Source organism: Vicugna pacos, chromosome 6 (genome assembly GCF_048564905.1).
Source record: "Vicugna pacos chromosome 6, VicPac4, whole genome shotgun sequence".
In the NCBI taxonomy this organism is placed as follows: domain Eukaryota; kingdom Metazoa; phylum Chordata; class Mammalia; order Artiodactyla; family Camelidae; genus Vicugna; species Vicugna pacos.
This window is the reverse complement of record NC_132992.1, coordinates 95,666,644-95,693,638: the sequence shown is the minus strand read 5'-3', so window position 1 is coordinate 95,693,638 and position 26,995 is coordinate 95,666,644. Positions and strand designations below refer to the sequence as shown.

The window sequence follows — 26,995 nt, the reverse complement described above, 5'->3', positions numbered from 1 at the left end:
AGCATTCAGAGGAAAGACGCAAACTATAGACCAGAAGAAACTGTTTGCAAAATGTAGTCTAATAAGGGATTAATACGTAAAATACATAAGAAGTCCTAACAAAAATAACAACAATACTTTGGTCAAAGTAATTCCAGTTAGGAATTTGAATGGATGTGGAAGAGACACACTTAGCCATCAGGTACATGCAATACGGATCGGTGTCAGTAACCGTGGGGGGAATGCAAGTCAAACCACAGGAAGAAATCACTCTAACGGTGTCAGGATGGCCCACCTGCAGCGAACACTCTGTCAGGTGGTTGGGCCAGAAGCCCCCTTGCCTGGTGTCCCCTCTCTGTCCTTTTCCGTCCTCCACCCATCACGCACTTCTTGGACATGGGTTACAGGCTGCCCTTGTTTTACTCAGAGCTGAGCCCCATCTCCCCCCTGCTGCAACGCTCCATCACAGTCCCCCTGGGTTAAGCCTGCCTTGCCTCTCTTAAACCAGTGTGAGCATAAACACTATTTTCCTTAAATGCTCCTCCCCTGGGTGTGTGAGTCGATTATGGAAGGTGTCACACCTGCTGTCAGCTTGGCCCCACCAGGAGAAAACCCACCTTCCACTTGGTGCCCAGCCTTGGTGCCTTCAGATGACACCCAACTTGGCAGGCAGCAATCTGTCCTAACCAGATTCACCACATTGCAGTGCGGCCCTGCTTCTGCTCCTGGGGCTTCCTCCCACCAGAACCGCTGCCCAGTTGCTGGACGTCTCATGCCCTGGTGGGAGCGCCCCTGTGACGCGGTCTGAGGCCAGGAATCTGGTGGTTGTAGAGGGGCACATGGGACCTGGTGGGGGAAAAAAGGGGCTGATCCTCGTGCCTGCAAAGGGGCCACTGTGTGTTTGTCCCCAGGTCTTCTAGGGCACGGTCTTCCAGGAGACAACATAAGCCCTAAAGCAAAGTCCACTGTGGGCAGGTCTGCTGCGCCCATGTCAGCACAGTGGTCCGCATGGAGTGCCGCGGCCCAGAGCGAGAGCGCCAGGTCTGGGAACCGTGGCACAAGTAGAGTTAAGTCCTTTCAGCAGGGATGGTGACCGTGTGCAGGGTTTGACTTCAGACGCCCACAGCTGAGGCTGTGATGACTTGCAGGAGCCAGTTCTCAAGAAGGAATGCTTCCTCAGTGGGCACAGGAAGGCCTCCACTGAGCCTGAGGCTGTGGCTGTTGCCTGGCCTGTTGGTGTCCTCATGACTGTGGCTCAGCCCCAACAGAACGCGTTACTACACCTGTGTTGAAAAGGGACTCCTACTGTGTTTTGCGGTGAGCCGGCCGCTCCCCACAGGGACAGGGAGGAGTCCTCTGGCCTGGGACGTGTCTGTGAGTTTCCCATTCCGTCCGACACTCAGGAGGACCCTGGCATGAAGAGCACCTGCTGGTCGCCGGGTGGGCAAGGGCAGTGGGCACTCAGTGTATGAGGTGTGGGCCACCCACCAGGCAAACAGCACACGGTGGCCCCTCTGAGAAGAGCCAGGTGCTGAAGAAGTGCAGTCTGAGACGGGGAGGGGACGATGGCGGAGGTCAGTAAGGCTGCAGGGCCAGCCGCCCCAGTGACGCTGAAGGCCGACCCACTGACACTGACCTTGTCACTTCTGGGAACAGTGGGGCTGGCCATAGCCTCGAGTCCTTCCTGGCAGAGTGGACTGGACGTGGGTCTGTGTGGATGCACCTAGCAAACGTGGACTTCAGGGACCCACCATGCTGGAGTCCTGCTGCCCCTGTTCACGTCCGCAGGTCAGCACAGATTTCAGCAGCAGTTGTGCTGGACAGCTCTGTGCAAGGAGACTGGAGGACACGGGCTGCCCTGCTGTGGGCAGCGGCCTCCCCAACCCCAAGCCCCCCATCACCTGACCGGCCGTTGGAAAGACAGAACCCCTACAGGCCTTTCGCCAGAGTTCTCAGGGCAGCCTTCCTCGGTGCGGGGATGTAAGGCTGGGCACCAGTCCACTGGGAAGCCACAGAGCCCAGATCAGCAGGGACCGAAGGAAGCGTTTCCTGCTCTGGATGGCTCCTTCTCCGTTTCTGGTTGATGGTTTTAGGCTGTTGGTGCTAGGTCTATGGGAAAATGTTAAAAAGTGGAAAGAGGCGATCGTGTGGCGTGTGCACTCCCAGGCCCGTCCTTGCCCACCCCACCCGCCCTGCGACTTGAGGATGGCCAGCCTCCCCAGAATCCACGCTTCCAACCACACCTAATTGTGTTTCCACGTTCCTGAGGCTGCAGGATTTAACAGCAGATGACGTAAGAGTGGCTGGCTCAGCACTGTTCTCATTTGCTGACGCCTGACGCCCTGAGTTAAACGCAGAAGGGACTTGTGATACAGTCCGGGGGGCAGAACCCTGAGACCAAGGTGTCAGCAGGGCTGATTTCTTTGGGGTTTTCTCTCGTCAGTTTTAGAGGGCTGTGGTCCCCTCCCGTCCTCACATGGCCTTACTCTGTGTGTGTCTGTGTCCTAACGGCCTTCTCTTATAAGGACTGCCATCACACTGCATTAGTGTCACCGAATGAAGACACATTGATTATCACCACTAAGACCCTGTCTCTGAGTGCAGCCGCATTACGGGGCCCTGGGGGCAGCGCTTCAGCATGTGAGCTTCGGGGAAACACGTTCCAGCCCTTACCACACTCAGAGTGGGGTTTTATTGCACCCGCACCAGCGTGGGGACGTTCAGGGATAAGCTTCACCCCATTGCTAAGGCTGGGCCGGTGTACCTGCACCTGAGGCGCAAGGAGCCGTGCCTGCAGAGCATGTTACCGTGCAGCTGCCTCAGCCCTGCCCCGGAGGTGCAGGCTCAGGCGTCGGGGCTGGGCCTACCACTCTGCATCTCAGCCAGGCCCCCTGGAGGCTGCCGTGAAGACCGCACGGTGATGGACGCAGGGGTTGAGAACACTGGGCTCACTGACGGCTGTACCTCCTGCTCCAGCACTTCCGCGCAGTGCAGGGCCCTGGGGGCTCCCACCCGAACGGGGTGGGGGAAGGCGGAGTACTGGGCATCATCCCACCCCTCCAGTGGGGCTCAGACGAGGACCTCTCCCTGCCCGAAGGCTTCTGGGTTATGAATGCTGGGGAGTCTCACCTGGAGGGTGGGACAATAAAGATGCAAATTTATGGGGAGGAACTGTCCCTGTAAACCCAGTGCCCCCCTCGACAGTGCAGTCTCCCTCACTGCCCAGCGGGGGTCCTCGAGTGCTGTCCGTCCTTTCCTCCTCCAGGATGCGGTCTGTCACAGCCATCACCCTGCTCCTGGCTGTCCTCCAAGGTCAGTCAGGGCCCAGGGGTTGTAGGGTCACAGAGGAGGGTGGGTGGGGAGGAGTGAGCCCTGACCCGAGTCTTGCATCTCCCATGCAGATGTCCATGCCCAGGTGAAGCTGGAGCAGCCTGCGGCAGAGCTGAAAAGGCCCGGGGAGACTCTGAGGATCTCCTGTAAGACTTCAGGGTACAGTTTTACCAGCTACTGGATCGGCTGGGTGCGCCAGATGCCTGGGAAAGGCCTGGAGTGGATGGGGGCCATCTATCCTGGTGACTCAGATACCAGATACAGCCCGTCCTTCCAAGGCCACACCACCATCTCCACAGACAATCCACCAGCACTGCCTACCTGCGGTGGAGCAGCCTGAAGTCCTCGGACTCAGCCGTGTATTACTGTGCAAAGGACACAGTGAGGGAAACCACGTCCCGAGAGGGACAGAAACCTGCACCAGTTCACAGCCGCAGAGGAGAGCCTCAGAGACCTCCCCAGGGACCTCCCCGATCCAGCACCGGAGGACGCACCATCTGCTGTGCCCACAGGACTGAGAACATGAGAGAAGAGTCGGAAAAGAGCCTGATCTGACAGGCCTGGCAGGGGTCCCACTCCTGGGTCTGTGATGCCTGCCATGGGAACATGGTTTCCCTGCAGGAACTCACACTGTGTCCTCAGCAAGACTGGCCCCCACTGTTCTTTCCAGGATCCCAGTCAAGGGCGGCTTGAGCTATGCATCCTGCATACACCAGACGGTTTACTTAGTGCAACGCCCACACAACACATCGCTGCCTGCTGTCCTCCCTTCCCCCTCACGTTCCCTGCTTCCTGCCTTCCTTACTTCCTCCCACCCCTCTTCTCTCTCTTCCTCCCCCTTCCACCCCTTGTTAACTGCCTTTTCCTCTTTTCTTTCCCTCCTTCTTTGCTTCCCACTTTCCTCTGTTACATCAATTACACATAAATTTTACACGTTATCATCTCATCAAAGTATGTATGCATTTGCTCCTCTTTGTCAAGATGTGTAAGAGTTTCGTGTATTGTACTGGCTTCTTCTCAAAGTTCAGCGCTGCTTTGCTTCAGTTCCACCTGTATTTTAACATCCATTTCTATGCTTCCAACTCTAGTGGAGAAACTCTAGTGAGGAATCATGATAACCAGTTGCTGAGCACCGTCCTGCTCTGCATGCCTTGGGCTGGAGTTGGGGGAACCGAGAACTCACAGGATGTGTATTCACAGTGGAAGCTGACCAGGAACACAAGCGAGTGAAGACTGCTCAGGCTCCATCCTGCAGTCCGTGTGCGTAAGCACCTGCACATGTGTGCAGAGCTGTGTAGGATTGCCTGCTGACCTGGTCAGGGTGAGTGGGGTGAAATCAATGAGGTAAATCTCTGCAAGGGTCAGAGAACTCCTACGTGGACCACAGCACCACGTTGGCCATGCCCACAGTTCAGGTAGTCCCAGCAACGGGCTGCTCTTCAAACCACACCTGCACTTTTGCTCAGGACTCCTAAGCCGTTCCCTGAGGTACTTCCCCTCACAGACACCTGAGTAGTGTTTCTACACAGAACACTGTGGGGCCCTGTTTTCTGACCAGTGTCCTTCTTCTGATAACCCACTGCCTCCAGGGCGATGGTGAAAACCCACAGCCCTTTCTAATGCAGCCCTGAACCGCATGGGAAGTCTATGTTTACTGTGTAAGAAAGTGTCAACGTGTCATCCAAAGATGATGTGCTGTCTCACACTCCCACGAGCAGTGGTGGGGAGTCCTTGTTGCTCGATGTCCTTGACAGCACTTGGTGGTGTCAGTGTGCTGGGTGTTGCCCGTTCTAACAGATGGGCAGTAGTGTTTCACGGCTGTCTACAAGTAGACTTTCCTGATGAAAACCATGCTGCACACTTTTTTGTGTCTGCTCAGATCTTTGGACTGTTTTTCGACTGGTGTATTCGTTTTCTCTTCTTCCATATTTTTCATGGTATTCGTGGTACAGATACACAATTTGAAAATATATCCTCCTAGATTATGCCTTGACTTTTCACTCACTCACCAGCATCATTTTCAAAACAAAACATTTCACTTGGATGCAGCAAAGTCTATCTGTTTCTTTTTTCCTTCACTGATTATATATTTGGTGTTATGTCTAAAAGCTCATTGCTAAATTCAAGGTCAGCCTGGAAGTTCTTCCGTGACCATAAGTGCAAGCTGCACTTAACAGGAAGTTAAGCTTCACATCCATGAACATGAACAGATGTACCCTCCACTAAACTCTTACTGGAAATGTCCCCGGGGAATAGGAGAGACCCTTGAAAGAGGAGGTATCTATATAAGTTATTTGGAATTATTCTTTAAGAATTATGCTTTATTTATTCAGTCATTGATTCATCTAAGTGTGACTCATATATATTTATTTTATACTTTGATTAAAATTGAATACTATGTGATTAATTTTGGTGTTCGAATTGTTTCAGCTACTTTGCCTACTGGAAACTCTTTCATGTTGGCTTCTGTACCTTTTTGAAATGCCTCTGTGCTTTTGATTTATTTTTGTCTCCTCCTTACTGTCTCACTGTACAGGTGTAGCCATGGCCTAAGCTCCTCCAACATGAGCAGCACAGATTTTAAAACTTACATGTATTTTTCTCTCCTGATGAACCTGGAATGTCTTAGAGGTACAGATAATGATGCGCTAACTCGGAGTGAACTAATTGGCCTTAAGGAGAGGGCAGCTGACCCACCCTGCAGTAAAAGAGGAATCGTGCATGACAGCATTAAGATTATCCTGACCAGAGAGTGTGCCAAGATGGTGGAGTAGAAGGATGCACAGTTCACCCCCTCCCATGAATACAGAGATTTACATCTACAGACTCATCATTTCACACACAACACCTACTGAAATCTGGAAGAATATCTCTCACATCAAAATGCAAGAAGATTCCTCACAAAGACTGGTAGGATAAAAAAACAAAAAGGAAAAAGAACATAAGTGTGGGAGCGGTCCCATGGGTAGGGAGGGACAAAGGAGGAAAATCACTCTCACACTGGGACCCTGTCACTTCAGCCTGGAGGTCTGCAGGGACAGAACGGGATCCTCTGAGGCCTGGAGGGAAAAAAAGCAACCAGTGGGTAGACAGAATGAAGAGAAATGAACACAGAGGGTTTCTGTGGTCCCCAGCCCTAGACTCGAGCTGGTGGGGGCGGGCAGCCCAGGACTGGCCGCTGGACCTTGGGCTTTCTCGTATGAGCCTTAGGAGAGGACTGGGGCTGAGTGCACACAGGCAGCCTCCGAGGGCTGGAGAGTGGTGTGGGCTGTGGCTGGGAGTGTGTGCAGATCAGAACAGCCTGGGAGCCCCATAAAGAAGCAGCACTCCTAGTGCTCATTGAGGAGGAGGGCACAATGCAGCTGGGCCGTAGCCTCCATCTCTGCCCTACACCATTGTTGAAGTGTCCTCATGAGAAGACAGGTGGGGCTCAGTCATAGCCATCAAAAATGCTGGTGTTCTGCTCCTGTAGCGGTGGAGGGGTTGAAACCTGAATCCATATCCAGGGGTCCGACAACTTCACAGGCAGGGTTAAGATTTGACTACAGCCCCAGGCAGAGGGTGCATATTTGCTCTCCTGGTGCCTTTGTGAAGCCGGCCTTTAAGATCTACAAGCAACCGGTGAAGTTCTGGTGCATGGTGGGGCTGGATCCAGGCTTGTAACTGAACTGCCTACCACACACAGGGGTGGGGCTGGTGTCTCTGCTGATCCTGGGGCACTCACTGTGTATCCAGGGATGTGACTGCATGTGCACTATGTTGAGTCCTAGCACCTGACATGGGTGGATCTGCACTGATTGCTGTGTAACAGAGAAACATGGGGACACAAGAGTGGGTTGCTGACATTCCTGTGGCTAAGTTGGGGACAAAGACAGCATCAACAAAGAGGAGTCTGTAAGCCTGCATAACAAGTGACAGACAACACCACAGAAATCACTTCTCTGTGAGCAGCTCTAACAGAGGTTTACTCAGCAGCTCTCCTTCCCACCCAAAGCACTCCAACCACACCTACCACACACTCCAATGCAGAAACAGGTCTGTAAGGCCCTATTCCAAAAACAGGGGAGCGGGCCTGGCTGCTGTCAGGGAGGTGGCAACCACAGAACAAAAAAGGAGGCCCTTCCTAACAACAAGAAACAGAGGAGGCTCTCATCACCACAGAAGCAACCATGCCCACAATCAAAGGGATAACAGCCAACACACATGGGAGGAAGAAGTGGCAACCATCTGCACTAAAAACAGCCCTGAAGACACAATATAAGATGCACACATTCCAAACAGGAGTGCTGCCAATTCAAAACGGAAAAAGCCCTTCAAAACTACAGTTGATGACTGTTATTCTTAAATACATTGAGTCAGAAAAATATAAGTAAAATAAACAAGCAGAGCAAACACCTCAATTTAAAGAAGAGAAGAAGTGCTTTGAAAGAACAAACAATGAGGCCAACCTTGACAGCCTACTAGACCATGACTTCCAAAAAGGGAAGATAAAAGCACTGAGGGAAATAAAAAATGCTATGAACAGAAGTGCAGAATACTATGAAAAGGAAATAAAAACTATAAAGAGGGGCCAATTACAATCAGAAAACTGAATGGCTGATACAAGAGCTGAGCTAAAGGCAGTCAAAAGCACACTAGGTAATGCAGAGGGATGAATAAGTAACTTAGAAGACAGGATAACAGAAGTCACCCCATCAAAACACCAAACAGAAAAGCAAAGAAAAACCAAAGAAAGCAATATAAGAGACTGATGGGATAATATAAAGCATGCCGATGTACACAAAATAGGGGTCCCAGAAGGAGAAGAAAGAGAAAAGGTATTTGAAGAAATCATGACTTTAAAATTCCCAAACCTAAAGAAGAAAACAGATGCACAAGTACAGGAAGCACAGAGGGTCCCAAACAAGAACTCAAACACACCTACACCAAGACATACGATAATTAAAATGGCCAAAGTTAAAGAAATGATTCTAAAGACAGTAAGAGAAAAACAAAGACTTAGCTGCAAGGGAACCCACATAAGTCTGTCAGCCAATTTCTCTACGCAAATACTGCTAAATCAGAAGGGAGTGGCAAGTTATAGTCCAAGCCCTGAATGAAAAAAAAAATCTGCTACGATGAATACACTGTCCAGCAAGACTATCCTTTAGAATAGAAGAAGAGATAAAGAATTTCATAAACAAGGAAAAGGTAAAATAATTCAGAAACACTAAAGCTATCCTAAATAGAAAGGAAACAGGAAGTAATAGAATTGAGAAAACCATCATTGGAAATGTGAAAACTACGATGCGTGGCAAGAGAATAAGCAGCAAGATGTAAAGATGGACGTGAAAATCATAAAAGGTGGCAGAAGGGAAAAGGAAATGTGGGGGTTTTTTTTCTTTTTTTGATCTTTCTCTGGTGTGTTTGAGCCTATATAACTACCAATTGAAAGCAAACAAATACAGTAGTGGATTCACTTACTTGAAAAACAGGGTAACCACAAGTCAAAAGCATACAATGGGATCACAAAAACCAAAAAGAAACAGAGCTAATACAAAAGAAAATTATCAAACCACAAAAAGAAAAACAAGAAAAAGAAAGGAACAATGAAGAAAGACCAAATCAACTAGAATACCAAATTCAAAATGGCAATGAACACACACCTATCAGTTATTACAAATGTTAATGGACTCAGTGCTCCAAAATAAGACATCAAGTGGCAAATAAAACTTGGAGAATAAAACAAGAAGCTATGATATTCTGCCTACAAGAGACCCAATTTAGGGTGAAAGACACATATAGACAGAAAGTGGGAGTTTGGAAAAAGATGTTTCATGCAAAAGGAAATGATACAAAGCAGGAGTAGTAATTCTAATCCATACAAAATGGACTTTAAAAAAAAGATCATGAGAAAGGTAAAGACGGACATCATATAACAATCAAAGGAGCAACATGAGATGAGGATATTACACTCATTAACGTATGTGCACCCAATATAGGAGCACCTAAATACATAAAACAAATACTAACAAACATAGTGGGAGAAATAAATGGGAACACAATAATACTAGGTCATTTGGACAGATCTTCCAAACAGAAAATCAGTAAGGCAACAGAGATACTAGATGACATATTAGAACAGTTGGACTGAATTGATACTTTTAGGACATTACATATCCAAAAAAAGCCAGAATATACATCGTTTTCAAGTGTGTGTGGAACATTTTTCAGGCTAGACCACATAATCGGGCACAAAGGAAGCCTCAACAAATTTAAGAGGAAAAAAATTACTTCAAGCACCTTTTTTGATCACAACAGCAGAAAACTAAAAATCAATGACAGAAAAACAAACGAGAAAAAAAGAGCTGCATTCCTACTAAATAGCATGCCAGTGAAAAGCCAACAGGCTAATGATAAAATCAAAGAAGAAATTGAAAAATTCTTTGAGAGAAACGACAGTGAGAACACAACTACACAGAATTTATGGCATGCAGCAAAGGCAGTGCTAAGATGGAAGTTCACAACGACATAGGGCTTCCTCAGAAAACAACAACTTCAAATAAACAACCTAACCTAAAATCTAAAGTAATTAGAAAAAGAAGAACAAACACAACCTAAAGTCATCAGAAGCAAAGAAACAATAGAGATCGGGAGGAATTAAATAACATAGGGACCAAAAAACAATAGAAAAATCAATCCAACCAAGAGTAGTTTTTTCTGAAAGAGTAAACAAAGTTGACAAGCCTCTAGCCAGGCTCACCAAGAAGAAAACAGAGAGGACACAAATGAAAAAATATATGAAATGAAAACGGAGAAATTACAGGCAGCAACACAGAAATCAAAACAGGGAGAGAGGGAGAGAATATTATGAGCAACTATATGGCAACAGATTGTACAAGATAGAAGAAAGTTTCTAAAAGTACACAGTCCACCAGGATGGAATCAAGGGGAAATAAATCACTTGAACAGACTGATTACTAGAAGTGAAAGAGATTCTACAATAAAAACATCCGTACAAACAAAAGACCAGGACCAGATGTCTTGACTGGAGAATTCCACTAAACGTACAAAGAAGAAGACACACAGACCCTTCTCAAATTCTTCCAAAAGACTGAAGAGGAGGGAATACTCCCAAGCTCATCCAATGAAGCCAACATCCCCCTGATATTAAGACCAGGCAAATAAACTACCAAAAGAGATTACAGGCCAATATCACCGATAAACATAGATGCAAAAATCCTCAAGAAAATTTTAGCAAACAGAATCCATAACACATGAATAAGGTCATATACCATGACCGAGGTGGATTCATCCCAGAAACACAAGGATGGTTCAACATATGCAAATCAGTCAGCATCTTATACCACATCCAAAAGGGGACAAAAATCATATGACCATCTCAATAGATGCAGAGAAAGCATTTCATAAAATCCAAAACCCAGTTATGATTAAAAAAAAAAAAAACTCTTACCAAAGTGGGTATAGAGGGAACATAGCTCAACATAATAAAAACTATTTATGAGAAACCCACAGCCAGCATAATAAGCAAAGGTGAACTTTCGAAAGACTTCCCACTAAAATCTGGAAGAAGACAAGATGCCCACTCTCACCACTTCTATTCAACGTAGACTTGGAAGCCCTAGCCACAGCAATCAGGCAAGAAAAAGAAATTAAAGGAAGCCAAACTGGAAAAGAAGAGGTAAAATTTTCACTATATGCAGATGGCATGACCCTACATATAGAAACTCATAAAAGCTACACACAAAAACTATCAGAGCTGATAAAAGGATTCAGCAAGGCAGCAAGATACAAGACCAACATAGAAAAATCAGTGGCATTCCTTTATACTAACAAAGAAATATCAGAAAATGAAATTAAAGAAATAATTCCTTTGAAAATCACATCCAAAAAATAAAATATTTAGGAATGAATCTGACCAAGGAGGTGAAAGACATAGTTATGTAAAGAAGTACAAAACACTGTGAAGAAAATTAAAGACGACTTTAAAAATGGAAAGATACCCCATGCCCTTGGATTGGAAGAATTAACATGTGGGAGCTCACAGCTCTCTTTGCAGGCAGGGCTGAGGTCTCTGGGAAGCAGAGCCATGGTCTAGAAGAAGACGAGACTGTTGGGTTTTCTCCTCGGCCTGGTGACCGCTGGCAAAGGTGACCTGGGTCTATGGGGATGGTTGTTACTGCCGATGACTGACTAGGGCTGATTCTCCTTGTCCCCAGGTGTCCTGTCCCAGGTGCAGCTGCAGAAGTCATGCCCAGAGCTGTTGAAGCAATTTCAGACCGTCATCCTCACCTACACTGTCTCTGGTTAGTCCATCACCAGTGGAAATGGTTGGAGCTGAGTCTGACTGCCTCCAACAAAGGGCTTGCAGCAGATGAGGTACATAACTTATGTTTGTAGCACAGGCTATGACCCATCCCTCAGAGCTTCAACTCCATGTTCAGAGGCACAGCCAATATCCAGTTCTCCCTGTGGCTGAGCTCGGTGACCACTGAGGACACGGCTGTCTATTACTGTGACGGAAGCCGTAATGAGGGGTGTCAGTGTGAACACAGACATATTTGTCCCTAATGAGAGACAAGAGCTGCTGGGCTGCAGCGGGCGCTCATGACCACAAGGGGGCGAGCAGGGTCCACAGAGACAGAGAAGTTCCCCTGGAGCAGGAGTAGGGGTGGGGATGTAAGGGGGAGGGGCTTCCTGCTGGAACTGGGGATTCCCTTTTCCCTTCTCTCAGATGGCCCCTAGGGACAAGTTAGACTTTGCTCTTTGTGACTCACATCTCACTTTCTCGATGCATGACAAGAAGGAAGAAATAACATTGTTTATTTGCAGATGAGATTTGAACAGCCCTCAGGACCTTTTCACTCACCAGCTTACCATGGGACGCATATTCCTTCCTGGGAGATGATTCCAAGGATTCTCACGATCTGATCTTTGGGAGAAGTTTTTAGTTTATTTCAACACACATGGTCTTTAGAAGGAATGCAATCCTCCTACATGGACCTCTGCCCTCAGAGATGCATATACTCTCCCACATGGGCTTCTAACTTCAGACAGGACCCACCGATCCTCACGGGTTTGTGAACAGCCACCCAGGATCTCTGCCCATGTGAGTTGAAATTAACATTCTCTCATCACAATTAGACCTTCAAGCTCTTTCCATGACTCTTCCTGATCTGTGGCCTGCTAAGCAAGTTTATTGAGAATTCCCTCAGCTTTGACATCAAATACAGATGCTCTTCCTAAGCCATTGACATCTAATCACTTCCACCTACTCTCTCACCGCCAATACTTTACCAAGCTGCCACTAGTAATTTTCCATCAACTCATCAACATACTTTTGGCTGTCAACCCTCACTTGTCCCTGTTGCACTTGGAATTGTGTTAAATCTCTCTGCACTGTTGAAATGGTCTTCAGTAACGTCTTCGTGCCACGTTTAAACAGCTGTCAGAGTTCTGCTGCAGCATCTTCAGCAGGACTGCATATCTATAGATGCCTGAACTTTTCACTCTGGATCCCAGATGCCCATCATTGAAGCCTCTGCCATCACTCCAGACTCCAGACCAGTTGGTTGGGGATCCATTCGTGAGTTCCGAATGGCTCCCATCTCTGGATGACAGTGTGTTGCAACACGTTAAGGACAGGCTCTGTGTCTCAGAATTCTACTTATACTCCTGAGGTGGGGTTAAGTCCCAGGCTTTATTGTTTTAACGTTAGCACTGATTTATGTCATGAAAAATTATCATTTTGACTTTGGTTAAATTATGATTCTTTGCCATTTAAAGATTCATTCTATATAGAAATCACATTTGGCTTTATTGTTTATTTCTTTAAAAGATCTCCTTCAGATTCCTTGTCACTGTTGCTCTTTTGCGCAAGGGAAGTGATCATCCTTTCAATTCCTCTCCTTAGAAGGCATCCGCTGACTGTACACTGCAGCCTTCAAACAAGTGCATGCGTGCATTTTCCATGTTCCTTGAGTTCATGATTTTACACACACTTTTGAAATTCGGTCTTCTTTCAGGAAGTGTAAGATTTCCCCAGAGTGGTTCATCATTACTTTAATAATTTCCCTCTCCATCACATCAGGTCCTTCTTCCCTTTTTTATCACCTTCCACCTGTACTTCCACTAACTTGATATCCTATTGATAGCCCTCCTCTTCTAAACCCTCTCTCCACCATTACTCTGCCCACTCCAAGTCATTTCCTTCCCCACTTATACCATTCCAACTTCTATATCCACTCAATATTTAGACTCAACATTCCAGGATGTGGCTTTTGAAGGACTCAAGAGACCCAGAACCTATCACCTCAGAATGAAAATCATAACTGGGAAACAGCAGTGTATGCCTGTAAATCTCCCAAACTTATGTGTTGAAACTCTAACCCCCAATATAATTGTATTCAGTTATAGTCATTTGGGAGGTTTTTAGGGTCGGATAAATCTCTGTCCTGGAGGAACTGTTGCAGTTATAAGAAGATGCAAAAGGGTTCTCTATGTCTCTCTCACACTCAGAATGCCATGTGAGGTCACAGCAAGAACTCAGTCATGAACAAGCCAGGAAAGAACTATCATAAGGAATCAAATTGTCCAGCACCCTTATCTTGGTCTTCCCAGCCTCTATTACTGTGACAAATAAATGTTCTATTGTTTCAATTACCCACTCTATGGTGCTTTGTCATGGAAGCCAAAGCTGACTAGGACACTGTCTCTAACATGACCCATCCATGTCCTCTCCACTCCCATCATCTCTGCTTCTCCCTTATCTCATTAAAACATTTTATCTCCCTTTCAGCTCCCTTGAATCTTTAGACATACCCATCCACACTCCACCTCCTCCATCCCTCTATCACCTCGGATAGGCCTTCCCTTGACACTCACCTTCCTGCAGTCACTCAAGGTTTAGTCCCTTTTTTCCCATCAGGGCTCAAGTGACACTCAATGACTCCAAAAGAAACCACCTTATGATGAAAAGTGTAACTGTGAACAGGCTGGAGAGCTTCTCCATTCAGATTGGTTTTGAAGACGCAGAGAGTCATTTGCATTTCCCAAGTTCCCAATCAAAACAGCATGGTATTGGTAAAAAAAAAAACAGACATGTAGAGCAATGGAACAGAATAGAGAGCCCAGAAATGAACCCACAAACTTTTGGTCGACTACTCTTTGACAAAGGATGCAAGAACATACAATGAAATAAAGACAGTCTCTTCAGCAAATGGTGTTGGGAAAACTGGACAACAGCATGTAAATCAATGAAGCTAGAACACTCCCTTATACCATGCACAAAAATAAACTCAAAATGGATCAAAGACTTAAACATAAGACAAGATACAATAAACCTCCTAGAAGAAAATGTAGACAAAACATTATCTGACATACATCTCAAAAATGTTCTCCTAGAACAGTCTACCCAAGAAATAGAAATAAAAGCAAGAATAAACAAATGGGACCTAATGAAACTTACAAGCTTCTGCACAGCAAAGGAAACCAGAAGTAAAACATAAGGACAACATACCGAATGTGAGAAAAGTTTTGCAAATGAAACCGACAAAGGCTTGATCTCTAGAATGTATAAGCAGCTCATACGACTTAACAAGAAAAAAACAAATCATCCAATTCAAAAATGGGCTGAAGACCTACACAAGCAATTCTCCAAGGAAGACATACAAATGATCAAAAGGCACATGAAAAAATGTTCACTATCACTAATTATTAGAGAAATGCAAATCAAAATTACAATGAGATATCACCTCACATCAGACAGAATGTCCATCATTCAAAACTCTACAAATGACAAATGCTGGAGAGGCTGTGGAGAAAAGGGAACCCTCCCACACTGCTGGTGGGAATGCAGTTTGGTGCAGCCACTGTGGAAAACAGTACAGAGATTCCTCAAAAGACTAGGAATAGACTTACCATTTGACCCAAGAATCCCACTCCTGGGCATATATCCAGAAGGAATGCTTCTTGAAAATGACGCCTGCACCCCAACGTTCATAGAAGCATTATTTACAATAGTCAAGACATGGAAACTGCCTAAATGTCCATCAACAGATGACCGAATAAAGAAGATGTGGTATATTTATATGATGGAATACTATTCAGCCACAAAAACGACAACATAATGCCATTTGCAGCAACATAGATGCTCCTGGAGAATGTCATTCTAAGTGAAGTAAGCCAGAAAGAGAAAGAAAAATACCATATGAGAGCGCTCATATTTGGAATCTAAAATAAAACCAAACAAAGCATAAATACAGAACAAAAATAGACTCACAGACATAGAATACAAACTTGTGGTTGCCAAGGAGGTGGAGGGTGCGAAGAGATAGACTGGGATTTCAAAATTGTAGAATAGATAAGGAAGATTATACTGTATACCACAGGGAAATACATACAAGTTATTGTGGTAGCTCACAGAGAAAAAAAAAATGTGACAATGAATATATGTATGTTCATGTATAACTGAAAAATTGTGCTCTAAGCTGGAATTTGACAAAACATTGTAAAATGATTATAAATCAATGAACTATGTTAAGAAAACAAACAAATAAGCAAAACATAAATACGAAAGAGAAACAGACTCATAGTCATAGAACACAAACTTGTGGTTGCAAAGGGGGTGGGGTTTGGGAAGGGATAGACTGGGATTTCAAAATGTAGAATAGATGAACAAGATTATACTGTATAGAACAGGGAAATATGTACAAGATCTTCTGGTAGCTCACAGAGAAAAAATGAGACAATGAATATGTATATGTTCATGTATAACTGAAAAATTGTGCTCTACACTAGAAATTGGCACAGCACTGTAAAATGATTATAAATCAATTAAAAATGTCAAAAAACTAATCAACTACAGAGAAACAAAGGAGAAAAAAAGGAAAGCATGGAGATTAAACAATATGCTAGTAAAAAACAAGTGGGTCAACAATGATATCAAAGTTGAAATTAAAAAAAACCTTGAGACAAATGAATATAAAAGCACAACCACACAAAATTGATGGGACACAGCAAAGGCAGTGCTAAGAGGGAAGTTTATAGCAATACAGGCCTTCCTCAAAAAAGAATAACAATCTCAAATAAACCATGTAACACACCAGCTAAAATAACTAGAAAAAGAAGAACAGAAAACCCCAAAAGGCAGCAGAAGGAAGGAAATTATAGAGATCAGGGAGGAAATAAACAAAGTAAAGATTAAAAAAAAAAAAGTAGAAAGAAATCAATCAAACCAAAAGCTGGTTTTCTGAAAAAGTAAATAAAATCGACAAATTCTGGCCAAACTCACAAAGAAGAAAAAAGAGAGAGCACAAATTAGCAAAATAAGAAAAGAAAATGGAGAAATTTCAACAAATAAAATAGGAATACAGAATATACGAGAATACTATGAAAAACTATATGAAACCAAACTGGATAACCTAGAGGAGATGGACAAGTTTCTGGAAACATACAGTCCACCAAGACTGAATCAAGAAGAATCTGAACACTTGAACAATCCGATCACTAGAAAGGAAACAGAAATAGCAATAAGAAACCTCCCTACAAATTAAAGTCCAGGACCGGACAGCTTCACTGGGGAATTCTACCAAACATACAAAGAAGTACCCATACCAGTCCTTCTCAAACTCTTCTAGACGATTGAAAAGGAGGGAATACTCCCAAACTCACTCTATGATGCCACCATCACCCTGATACCAAGACCAGGCAAAGACACTACCAAAAAAAAGAGAATTATAGGCCAATATCACTGATGAACATAGACGCCAAAATACTCACCAAAATATTAGCAAATAGAATCCAATAACACATAAAAAGATTATACATCATGACCAAGTGGGGTTCATTCCTGGGACACAGGGTGGTTCAACATATGCAAATCAATCAATGTAATACATCACATCAACAAGAGAAAAGACAAAAACCACAGGATCATCTCAACCGATGCAGAAAAAGCATTTGATAAAATTCAACACCCATTTATGATAAAAACTCTCACCAAAGTGGGTATAGAGGGAACATATCTCAACATCATAAAAGCTATATATGACAAACCTACAGCCAGCAGAGTACTCAATGGTGAAAAACTCAAAAGTTTCCCACTAAAATCGGGGACTAGACAAGGATGCCCACAATCACCACTCCTGTTCAACATAGCCTTGGAAGTCCTAGCCACAGCAATCGGGCAAGAGAGAGAAATAAAAGCGATCCAAATTGGAAGAGAAGAGGTAAAAGTGTCACTATATGCCAACGGCATGTTACTATATGTAGAAAACCCTAACAGGTCCACACAAAAACTACTAGAGCTGATTGAAGAATTCAGCAAGGTAGCACGTTACAAAATTAACGTTCAAAAATCAGTTGCATTCCTTTACACTAACGATGAGTCAACAGAAGAAGAAAGTAAAGAAACAATCCCCTTTAAAATAGCACCCAAAGTAATAAAATATCGGGGAATAAATCTAACCAAGGAGGTGAAAGAATTATACACAGAAAACCATAAACCATTGATGAAGAAAATTAAAGAACACTTTAAAAAATGGAAAGATATTCCATGCTCTTGGATTGGAAGAATGAATAATGTTAAAATGGTCACACTGCCCAAGGCAATCTACAGATTGAATACAATCCCTGTCAAATTACCCAGGACATATTTCACAGAACTAGACAAATCATAATAAAATTTATATGGAACCATCAAAGACCTAGAATTGCCAAAGCATTACTGAAGAGAAAGAAAGAGGCTGGAGGAATAACTCTCCCAGACTTCAGACAACACTATAGAGTTACGGTCATCAAGACAGCATGGTATTGGTACAAAAACAGACATATAGACCAATGGAACAGAATAGAGAGCCCAGAAATGAACCCACAAACCTTTGGTCAACTAATCTTCGACAAAGGAGGCAAGAATATACGATGGAATAAAGACAGTCTCTTCAGCAAATGGTGTTGGGAAAACTGGACAGCAGCATGTAAAGCAGTGAAGCTAGAACACTCCCTTAACCATACACAAAAATAAACTCAAAATGGATCAAAGACTTAAACATAAGACAAGACACAATAAACCTCCTATAGGAAAACATAGGCAAAACATTATCTGATATACATCTCAAAAATGTTCCCCTAGAAGAAATAAAAGCAAGAATAAACAAATGGGACCTAATGAAACTTAAAAGCTTTTGCACAAAAAGGAAACCATAAGCAAAACAAAACAACAACTTATGGAATGGGAGAAAATATTTGCCAAAGATGAACTGACAAAAGCTTGAACTCCAGAGTATATGAACAGCTCATAGGGCTTAATAAGAAAAAAACATACAACCCAATCCAGAAATGGGCAGATGACCTATTCTCCAGTGAAGACATATGAATGATCAACAGGCACATGAAAAAATGCTCAATATCACAAATTATCAGAGAAATGCAAATCAAAACTACAACGAGGTATCACTTCATAAGAGTCTGCTGTGGTTGGAGTAGAAGCTGCCAGGCTGTTATAAGCCACAATGTGAGCAAGGTGGGACTGGAGTGCTCCCTCGGGGAAAGGAACCACAGCAGGTTCCTGCCCTGGAGCTGTCTGCTGGGCCATGTGACTCTGCGACTCTGCCTGCCACCTGGTGCACACGCCCAAAGACCTCACTGTTGCTGGCGCTGCCCTCAGGGGCCAGCCCATTATGGGAGAACCTGTAATCCACTCAGGCCTCCCTCAGGCATGCATGTGCAGCTCAGGCCCCAGAACTCACCAGCACGAGAACCTGAAAAGATCCATCACTGCACCTGCTGTGGAAGCACCAGTAATGGGCTCAAATGTCAGCACAGCTTCTGCATATACAAACCCATAAATTTTGCCAACCCCAGTGGCCAGGCCCTTGCTTTGCTATAAGCATGCCAACAACAGGGCTCCTCAGGTCGACCCATGCTCCATCCTGCACACATCCCAGCCACAGACTGGGCCACATTCCAGGCCCTTTGGGCTGTCCCCACACAGCCAAACTAAGTCTCCTCCCTGGGTCTGTTTCCTGAAGTCTGAGTTTCAGCACCCAAGCCCTGGGCAAACCAGGAGGTGGGTGTCTCAGGCTGGGATGTGCAATGAGATGACCAAGACCATCTGTGATGATCTCCCTCTTCCCCGAGGGGCACAACGCAGCTCCCACACTCACCTCGAGCCCCTGGAGTTCTCTCCCTGTCCTGGTGGGAAGACTTTCAGCCAGCAGAGGAGGCTTCCAGGATGAGGGGTCATTTCTCCTCTCATAGCTCCCTCCTGGGTTGGGGAGGGTGCAGCTTACAGCCCAGTTCTCTTCTTTGCCCTGTTCCCTTTGTCGTACCCTGTAATGTGGGGCTCTTTCTTGCAGCTCTGGTTGTCTCAGATCTTCTGCAGGCTGTCGGAAGGCACGCTGTGAGAACTGTTGCACACACCTAATGTGTCTGGGTGTGTCTATGGGAGAGTTGAGCCCCACGTCCCTCTACTCCACCATCTTGATCTCCTCCCATCTCCCCTGGTTTCTTACAATAAAATATGAGAAGAGAGAAAACTGACTTAAAGACATAATTGATATTGGAGAAACCGTAACAGGTTTGCCCAGTTTTGATAAGGAGATGACCATCGACTGCCCACCTTAACCAAACTTAGGAGTTATTTCCCTAGAGGACCTGAGGAGAAGCCAGGCCAATTTTCCACCACAGTGGAAGAACAACCCCGGGGGCACTTTGGAGCTCTTTGAGGCTGGCCCTCTCATCACAGACCAGAGTGTGAAAGCCTGAAGGCAGGATGGAGACAAAGCGGGGCCCAGCTGGCCAGCCCCGCCTCATATCAAGGGCTCTGAAAGTGGTCCGTCCTAGCCGTGCTCCTCGTCTTGATCGAGGGCTCCCCAGCCTTCACAACCGTGAGAAATAACTTCCCACGTTTGGAAACTGCCCAGGTAGTGGCATTTCATTGTAGCCAACGGAAGCGGACTAGCGCTCTGTGACGCACCATCTCTGACGGGTGTAAGAAGACCGGCGTCTTCCAGTTTTTCAGCTTTTTGCTTCAGCTGCACGGGAGTGCTGACTTACGAGCCTCTTACGTGCTCAACCAGAAACCAAAACTCTGTTTGTCATGTTTGAATAATGAAGCTGTTATTTCTCTTCCTATGATTCATTACTTCTTTACTTTTGTGAGTCCCATCAGAAATGTTGACTAAAGTCCTGCTGGCAGCTGTTTGTCTCATTCATGGCTTCCAAGGAAAGTCATTTCCCTTTATTTTTCTTTTTTCATTTGTGATTCTTCCTTTATTTTTTATTTATTGTTTAACATTTTTTATTGATTTATAATCACTTCACACAGTTGTGCTAAATTCTAGTGCAGAGCACAATTTTTCAGCTATACATGAACATGCATATATTCGTTGTCCCATTTTTTTCTCTGTGAGCTGCAAGATCTTTTCCCTTTAAAGGGGATGTTCTTGGTTAATAGATAGCCTTTATTTGAATAATTAAAGCTTATTTTTACATGACTCTTGCATGATTTTTTCTTAAGTCCAATGACTTGAAGTGTTAAATCCAGTCATATGAACTTCAACTGATTAGTAATAAAAAAGAGACTGCAGGGACAACGTGGAGCCACAAAACCATGACTTGACACCTAAATTAATCACATCTTAACCTCTCCCAGGAGTGGAGCCTTCAGACAGTGGATTTGAAATAGCCTGGTCAGCACTAATGCGATTGTCTACCTAATGGACTCCTTCTGTCCCCCACAGGAAGGTGACATTGCCTGAAAGGTCCGCTGTTGGCAGTGACTTCCTTGATACCCCCTTCTGTTTACACGAGTTTTTCATTTTGGGCAGCCCTTCAGAGCTCCTTTCTGTCTGCTTGATGGATGCTGCCTGCGTCATGAATCATAAAGCAAATGAGATGTTTAACGTTTACACAGTTGACTTTTATTTAATTAGACAACACTGTGTTGTAACATGTGCTTTTCCCCCCTTAAACTTTTATTTAGTTTTATTCTTACTGACGTATAGTCGGTTGACAATGCTGTGTCCATTTCTAGTGTACAGCACAATGTTTCGGCCCTACATACACATTCATGGGTTGGTTTTTATATTCTTTTCCATTTCAGGTTACTACAAGATATTGAATACAGCTCCCTGTGCTTTGAAGAAGAAACCTTGTTTATCGATTGTATATACAGGAGTTAGTTTCCGCAAATCTCTGACTCCTAACTTGCCCCTTCCCATCCCCTTGCCCCCCGGTAACCATGGGTTTGTCTTCTGCGTCTGTGCATATGTTTCCGCTTTGACAATAAGTTCGTCTGTGTCTCTTTTTCAGATTCCACATAGGAGTGATCTCGCGTGATATTTCCTGTCTCTTTCTGGCTTGCTTCACTTAGAATGATGATCTCCAAGCCCATCCGTGTTGCTAACATGCAGTTTTCCTGTGGACAGTTATGTTTGTTTCATCAACACTTCTTTAGGATGTATGCATTTGACTCCATCAGACACACGATTCAAGGTGACCGGATCCAAATGTGGAAGTTTCCCTGCACTGGCACCACTTGTCCACTGGAGAACGAGAGAAGAACAGGGCATCACGGACACTGGTCCACAGGGGCTCTGACCAACCAGGTTTGCTCTTCCAGATTCCCTACTCCTGCCTCAGCACCTGCTTCTGTGACCTTTGCACAGGAACCTGCCCTTTGCAGTGGCCTTCATGACCCTGCCCTGAGCCCCTTGACTATGTTCTCCGAGGCTGGAGACCCACTGGGGCTGTAGATCAGGTGTGACCCTTCCATCATTTTAGAGGCTCAGCTAGGGGCATTAATTGTGCACCAGCCCCAGCAAACACTCCTCAGCAAAAGCCTAGGCCCTTCTAACTGTGGCCTCTGGAGGGTTCTTCTTGCTGGGAGAACATGCAAACCTGAGCTGGAAGCACTTCCCAGGCTCTGCTCTAGTTTTTTGGCTTTTGTTCTGTTTATCAAAGCAAGACACACACCCAGGCCTTGGATTAGTGTAGCACTATCCAGTTGCAGATACGGTGAGGAAGATACACTTGGGGCCCATTTCTGCAAATATCAGCCCATGGGTATGTCACATATAGGAACGGCACATGTGGAGGGCTTTGGGGTAGCTGTGATCCTGTTGGTGTGGCTTGTCTTCAGTGGACAGCTCCGGTCAGAGGACCCTAAAGGAGAGGGGAGGCGCCTTCAGAGCCCCAAACGCTCAGAACACACCACGGGTGTCGAGTCAGTGCGCATGGCAGCTCCAGGGCAGGGGGAGCCTGGTGGTTTCATCAAACCCTTGCTTGGGGTCTCCCGCAGAGGGTGTGGTTCAGAAAGGACAATCCACTATTTCTAGAGAGGGTGTCAGGTGTGTATGGTGTCTCAGAAGTGATCGAGCCAGGGAGCAGCCGTTAAGGCTGGACGAGGGACACTGAGTGGTAGCCGCCCTGTGACCCTCCACTGTAGGGGTGGGGCTTGTCTGCAGGGGGGCTCAGGACCCACCCAGCTCAGGGCTCCAGCCCAGGAGCAGGTGCAGGGGGAGCTCAAGAGGGATTTCCTCTCCGGTTTCTAGTCTTTCCCTTTAAAAAAAAATCCAAAATAGAAGTTGGCAAGTGCAGCCATGGTGTCCTTAAGTGCACTATTCTATGTTAAGAACTTACTTGACTCAAGGCAGTGAAAAGCAGATTTGAAAGAGGTTCCTTGGGGCTTTGTTTTCAGGAGAAGCTAGAGAGCCGGGTGGCGCATGCACTCAATGAGAGCAACATTTCACGGGACACCGGAAACCCAGGATTAAGACACTCAAATATCAGAGTCCAGAGCAGGTGCAGCCGATCCGTGTCGTTCAAAACTGCGTTCACAGCGAGAGGCTTGTTCTGAGTATGCTTGCCCCTCAGGGTGAGGAACTCGGCCGGCACGGAGGTCAGGGATGTGGCAGGGGTCACACCCTCAAACAGGCGTGAGGACGTACGCCCTCGGCACCCCAGGACTGTGTGGGTTTGGTGTCGTCTGTTGCCTCCCCTGATGCGTCCCTTTGTGATAAGAAATATCCTGCTTTATGAATATGCAAATGAGATGAGGAGTACCAGGTTGAACATGTGAGGATCTGAGCCCTGTGGGCATCATCCAGCAACACGCCCTCCTCCACAGGAGTCCTGGGAGCTCAGCCCTCACCATGGACGGGACCTGGACAATCCTCTTCCTCCTGACAGCAGTCACAGGTTAGAGGCCCTCGGCCCCTGGGTTGAGGAGGGCCAACCAGTGGGGATTCCAGCCACTCTTGCCTCTTCTCCGCAGGTGTCAGCTCACAAGTGCAGCTGGTGCAGCCAGGGGCTGAGCTGAGGGCGCCTGGGGCCTCGGTGAAGGTCTCCTGCAAGGCTTCTGGATACACCCTCACCAGCTGTGCTGAGCTGGGGGCGACAGGCCCCTGGAAAGGGACTGGAGTCTATGGGATGGATCAACACCGACACTGGGAAGCCAACATATGCCCAGGGCTTCTCGGACCGATGTGTCTTCTCCATGGACACTTCCATCAGCACAGCCTATCTGCAGATCAGCAGCCTGAAGTCTGAGGACACGGCCACATGTTACTGTGCGAGAGACACAGTGTGACCACCCACATCTGGAGGGTGTCTGGAACCCCAGAGGACAGGGCAGCTGTGCTGGGCTGGGGCAGCGACAGGAGCACCTTGGGTGCAGCCTTCCTTTGACTTCAGGTTATGAATTTAAAGCTGAGAAAACAAGGGAACCTAGCTTTGGGATTGTCAACAAACGTTTTTAGTGCTAGTTTGGAAAACCAGCTCTTGGGAGGGGAGGAGTAGAACAGAACACGGCACCTGTTCTGGTGCTTCTTCCTGGTCTCCTTGGTGTAAATACTGTCACCGTGGGGGATGGGCGTGAGGCCACTGAACACGCAGTTCTCGGAGGGTGCTGGGTCCTCTCTCCTGAGCAGCCAGCTCCCTCCCATGTGGTCAGAGACAATGACCTTCAGTCTAGTCTGTGGGTGACACCTGGAAGGACGTTGGCAGGTGGAGAAGAACACGAGGTCCTTGACATGTCACCCTCTGTTGTCACTGGAAATAAGACTCGTGGTCAAGGACGTGTGTGCAGATCTTGCGTGTAAGTGGCGGTGGCAGCTCTGAGAAAATCACCACAACAGGGGACTAAAACACGGACTTTGGAAGTCAGAATTGGGAAATCTGTTACACTGGGCCTAAATCAAAGTGTCATCACAGGCCAGGCTTCAAGATGGTGGAGCAGAAGGAGGCAGCGCTCACCGTCTCCCACGAATACATCAGAACCCGCATCTGCATCGGAAACAGTTCTCACAGGCCATCTGCCGAACACGGCAGAGTATCTCTTACGATCGCAACTGGAAGGGAAAATTCCCACAAAACTGGGTAGGGGAATAAAAAGAAAAATAGAAAGGAAACTGGGGAGGGACATGTCCCCCTGGGGAGTGGGTGGCCGAGAAGGAAGAGCACCCTCTCCCTACGACGCCCCTTCTCCCGCAGGGTGGCCAGCTGGGACAGGAAGGGAGCTTCAGAGGTCGGAGGGAAAGCGGCAACATGTGGCAGACAGAATGGAGGGAAACGACAGAGAGGGTCCGGGTAATCCCCAGCCCAGGACGTGCGCTGGGAGTGCAGGCCGGGACCAGGCGCTGGAGTTCAGGCCTCCGAGGATGGACGCAGGGAGAGGACCTGGGTGGACTGTGCAGAGATAGCCCCAGGGGGCTGGAGGGTGGTGCCTCCTGAGGCTCGGAGAGCGTGCAGAACAGCCCGGGTGCACCATAGCAGTCTCCACTGCGGGCACACGCGGAAGGAGGGGCCCTTCACAGCCCAGCCATAGCCACCGCCAGACCAGAGGGCAGTGCTGGGCACCAGTGTCGGCACTGCTCCCTTGTGAGTGGAGGGGCAGGGCTCAGACGCAGCCGTCTCCCCGGCTTGCTCTGGGCGGGCACAATCGCTGGTGCATGGGTCTGTTGGCAGCTGCACTGAGCAGTCCTATGTGACCCTGATTCACCTTTGAATTGAGTAAGCCCCACCTCACGTGTGATGTGCAGACTTGCAGCGAGGACCCTGAGGCCCAGAGAGTCGTGCAGTTCTGAGGTGCAGCCCCCTCTTTACTCCTACTTCTCCACTTGAAAGTGCCACTATTGACGCAGGTACTTTAGACTCTGTGTCCTGTACCACGGGTGTCTTAGGAGAAACGTTTCCGCAGACACGGAGCAGGCAGGCTTCTTCCAGCTAGGTCTCACGCTGAAGGCCTAGCTGCTCAGGAAGAACTAAAGCGGTAAGTATGTTCACAACGTAGTTTAATAACGGGGATGGGATCTTGAGCAGGACTTTCCTTTGTTTTAGGGTTGGATGTACATATATGAAAATGTAGGTAGGAAAACGCACCTTTAAATAGGAAAATATGATTTTAAACTGATGAGTGGATATATTTTTGCGCCTTTCTTTGAATTTGAGATGATTGCGATGCTATAACTTCCTTCTAGCGCATTTTCACTGATCTATGAAATTATGTGTGTGTGTGTGTATCTGCGGTCTGCTCATCTAGCTCAGCTTGTACCCAATCGGGCTGATTTGGGGACTGTAAACACTAAGCGTGCAACTTAGAGGAACTGGAAGTCAGATCCCAATATGTTCTGGTAAGCCACTCCATTTTCTACAATGTATATATTTAACTGTGCATATGAATCAGGACATATCAGTTGCATGCTTCACATCTGTGCAGGTCATTATATGTCAACTACAGTTCAGTAAAACTATACAAATCAACAAATGCATAATTAGCAGGGAAAGATGGCAGAGACACAGACAATGGCACAATATGCACATGCACAGACCTGACCCACTCCACATGCCGCCAGTAAACACTAAATGCAGCAACTCACACACGTTCCCGTGACAAGTAAGAGACTCTGCAAAGCCAACTGGGCAACACTAGCTCTGTCCTGGAGTTGCTTAATCACAGCAGTTGGGTCCAGCGAGGAGCACAGAGAAATGAGGTTGATCTCACCTCAAGTGTGCTCTCAGACTCATCAGAAAAGCTCTTTGGTCCCGTTAGATTCTCAACATGAAATGGGGCTAAAACTGATAGCGACATCAAATTCTTCGTGTGTACATATAAAAGGAAATAAGGTAACAAGTGCTAAGTGCTTATCAAAGCACAATATCATATGAAAATCGATAATTTCTGGAAGTTTGTTGTTGGCACAACCTGCCCAGGACAGCCCATTGACTGGGTCACTGCCTACTCTGCAGGAGTCCAAGCCAGGAACCTGAAATATAGTGAGATAACATGCAAATAGGGCCTCCCTCTGAGGATAAAGCCACCCAGCCCTGGCCCTGCAGCTGTGGGAGAGGAGCCCCAGCCCGGGATTCCCAGCTGCTCCCATTCTCTGATCAGGACTGAGCACAGACGACTCGCCATGGAGCTGGGGCTGAGCTGGGTGGTCCTGGCTGCTCTTCTACAAGGTAATTCATGGAGAACAAGAGCTTCTGAGGATGTGGGTGGTCGTGAGTGAGGGAATCACAGGACGTGGGACAGCCTCCTGACCAGGATGTCTTTGTGTTTGCAGGTGTCCAGGCTCAGGTGCAACTGGTGGAGTCTGTGGGAGGCTTGGTGCAGGATGGGGGGTCTCTGAGACTCTCCTGTGCAGCCTCTGGACGCACATTCAGTAGATCTGCCATGAGGTGGTTC

The 26,995-nt window shown here is 46.5% G+C and overlaps 1 protein-coding gene and 1 gene segment (V, D, J or C); both read left to right on the top strand.

Moving 5' to 3' along the window:
* Nucleotides 1-26,995, top strand: part of LOC102538064 (immunoglobulin gamma-1 heavy chain) — a 235,425-nt gene that overhangs the window by 45,428 nt on the left and 163,002 nt on the right. The gene's annotated exons all lie outside the window — the stretch shown is intronic.
* The window catches only part of LOC102531859 (Ig mu chain C region membrane-bound form-like), a 115,383-nt gene continuing 115,046 nt past the window's right edge, over nucleotides 26,659-26,995 (top strand). The window contains 1 exon segment of the C gene segment in view: nucleotides 26,659-26,769. Within this exon segment, the coding sequence occupies nucleotides 26,724-26,769 (46 nt within the window).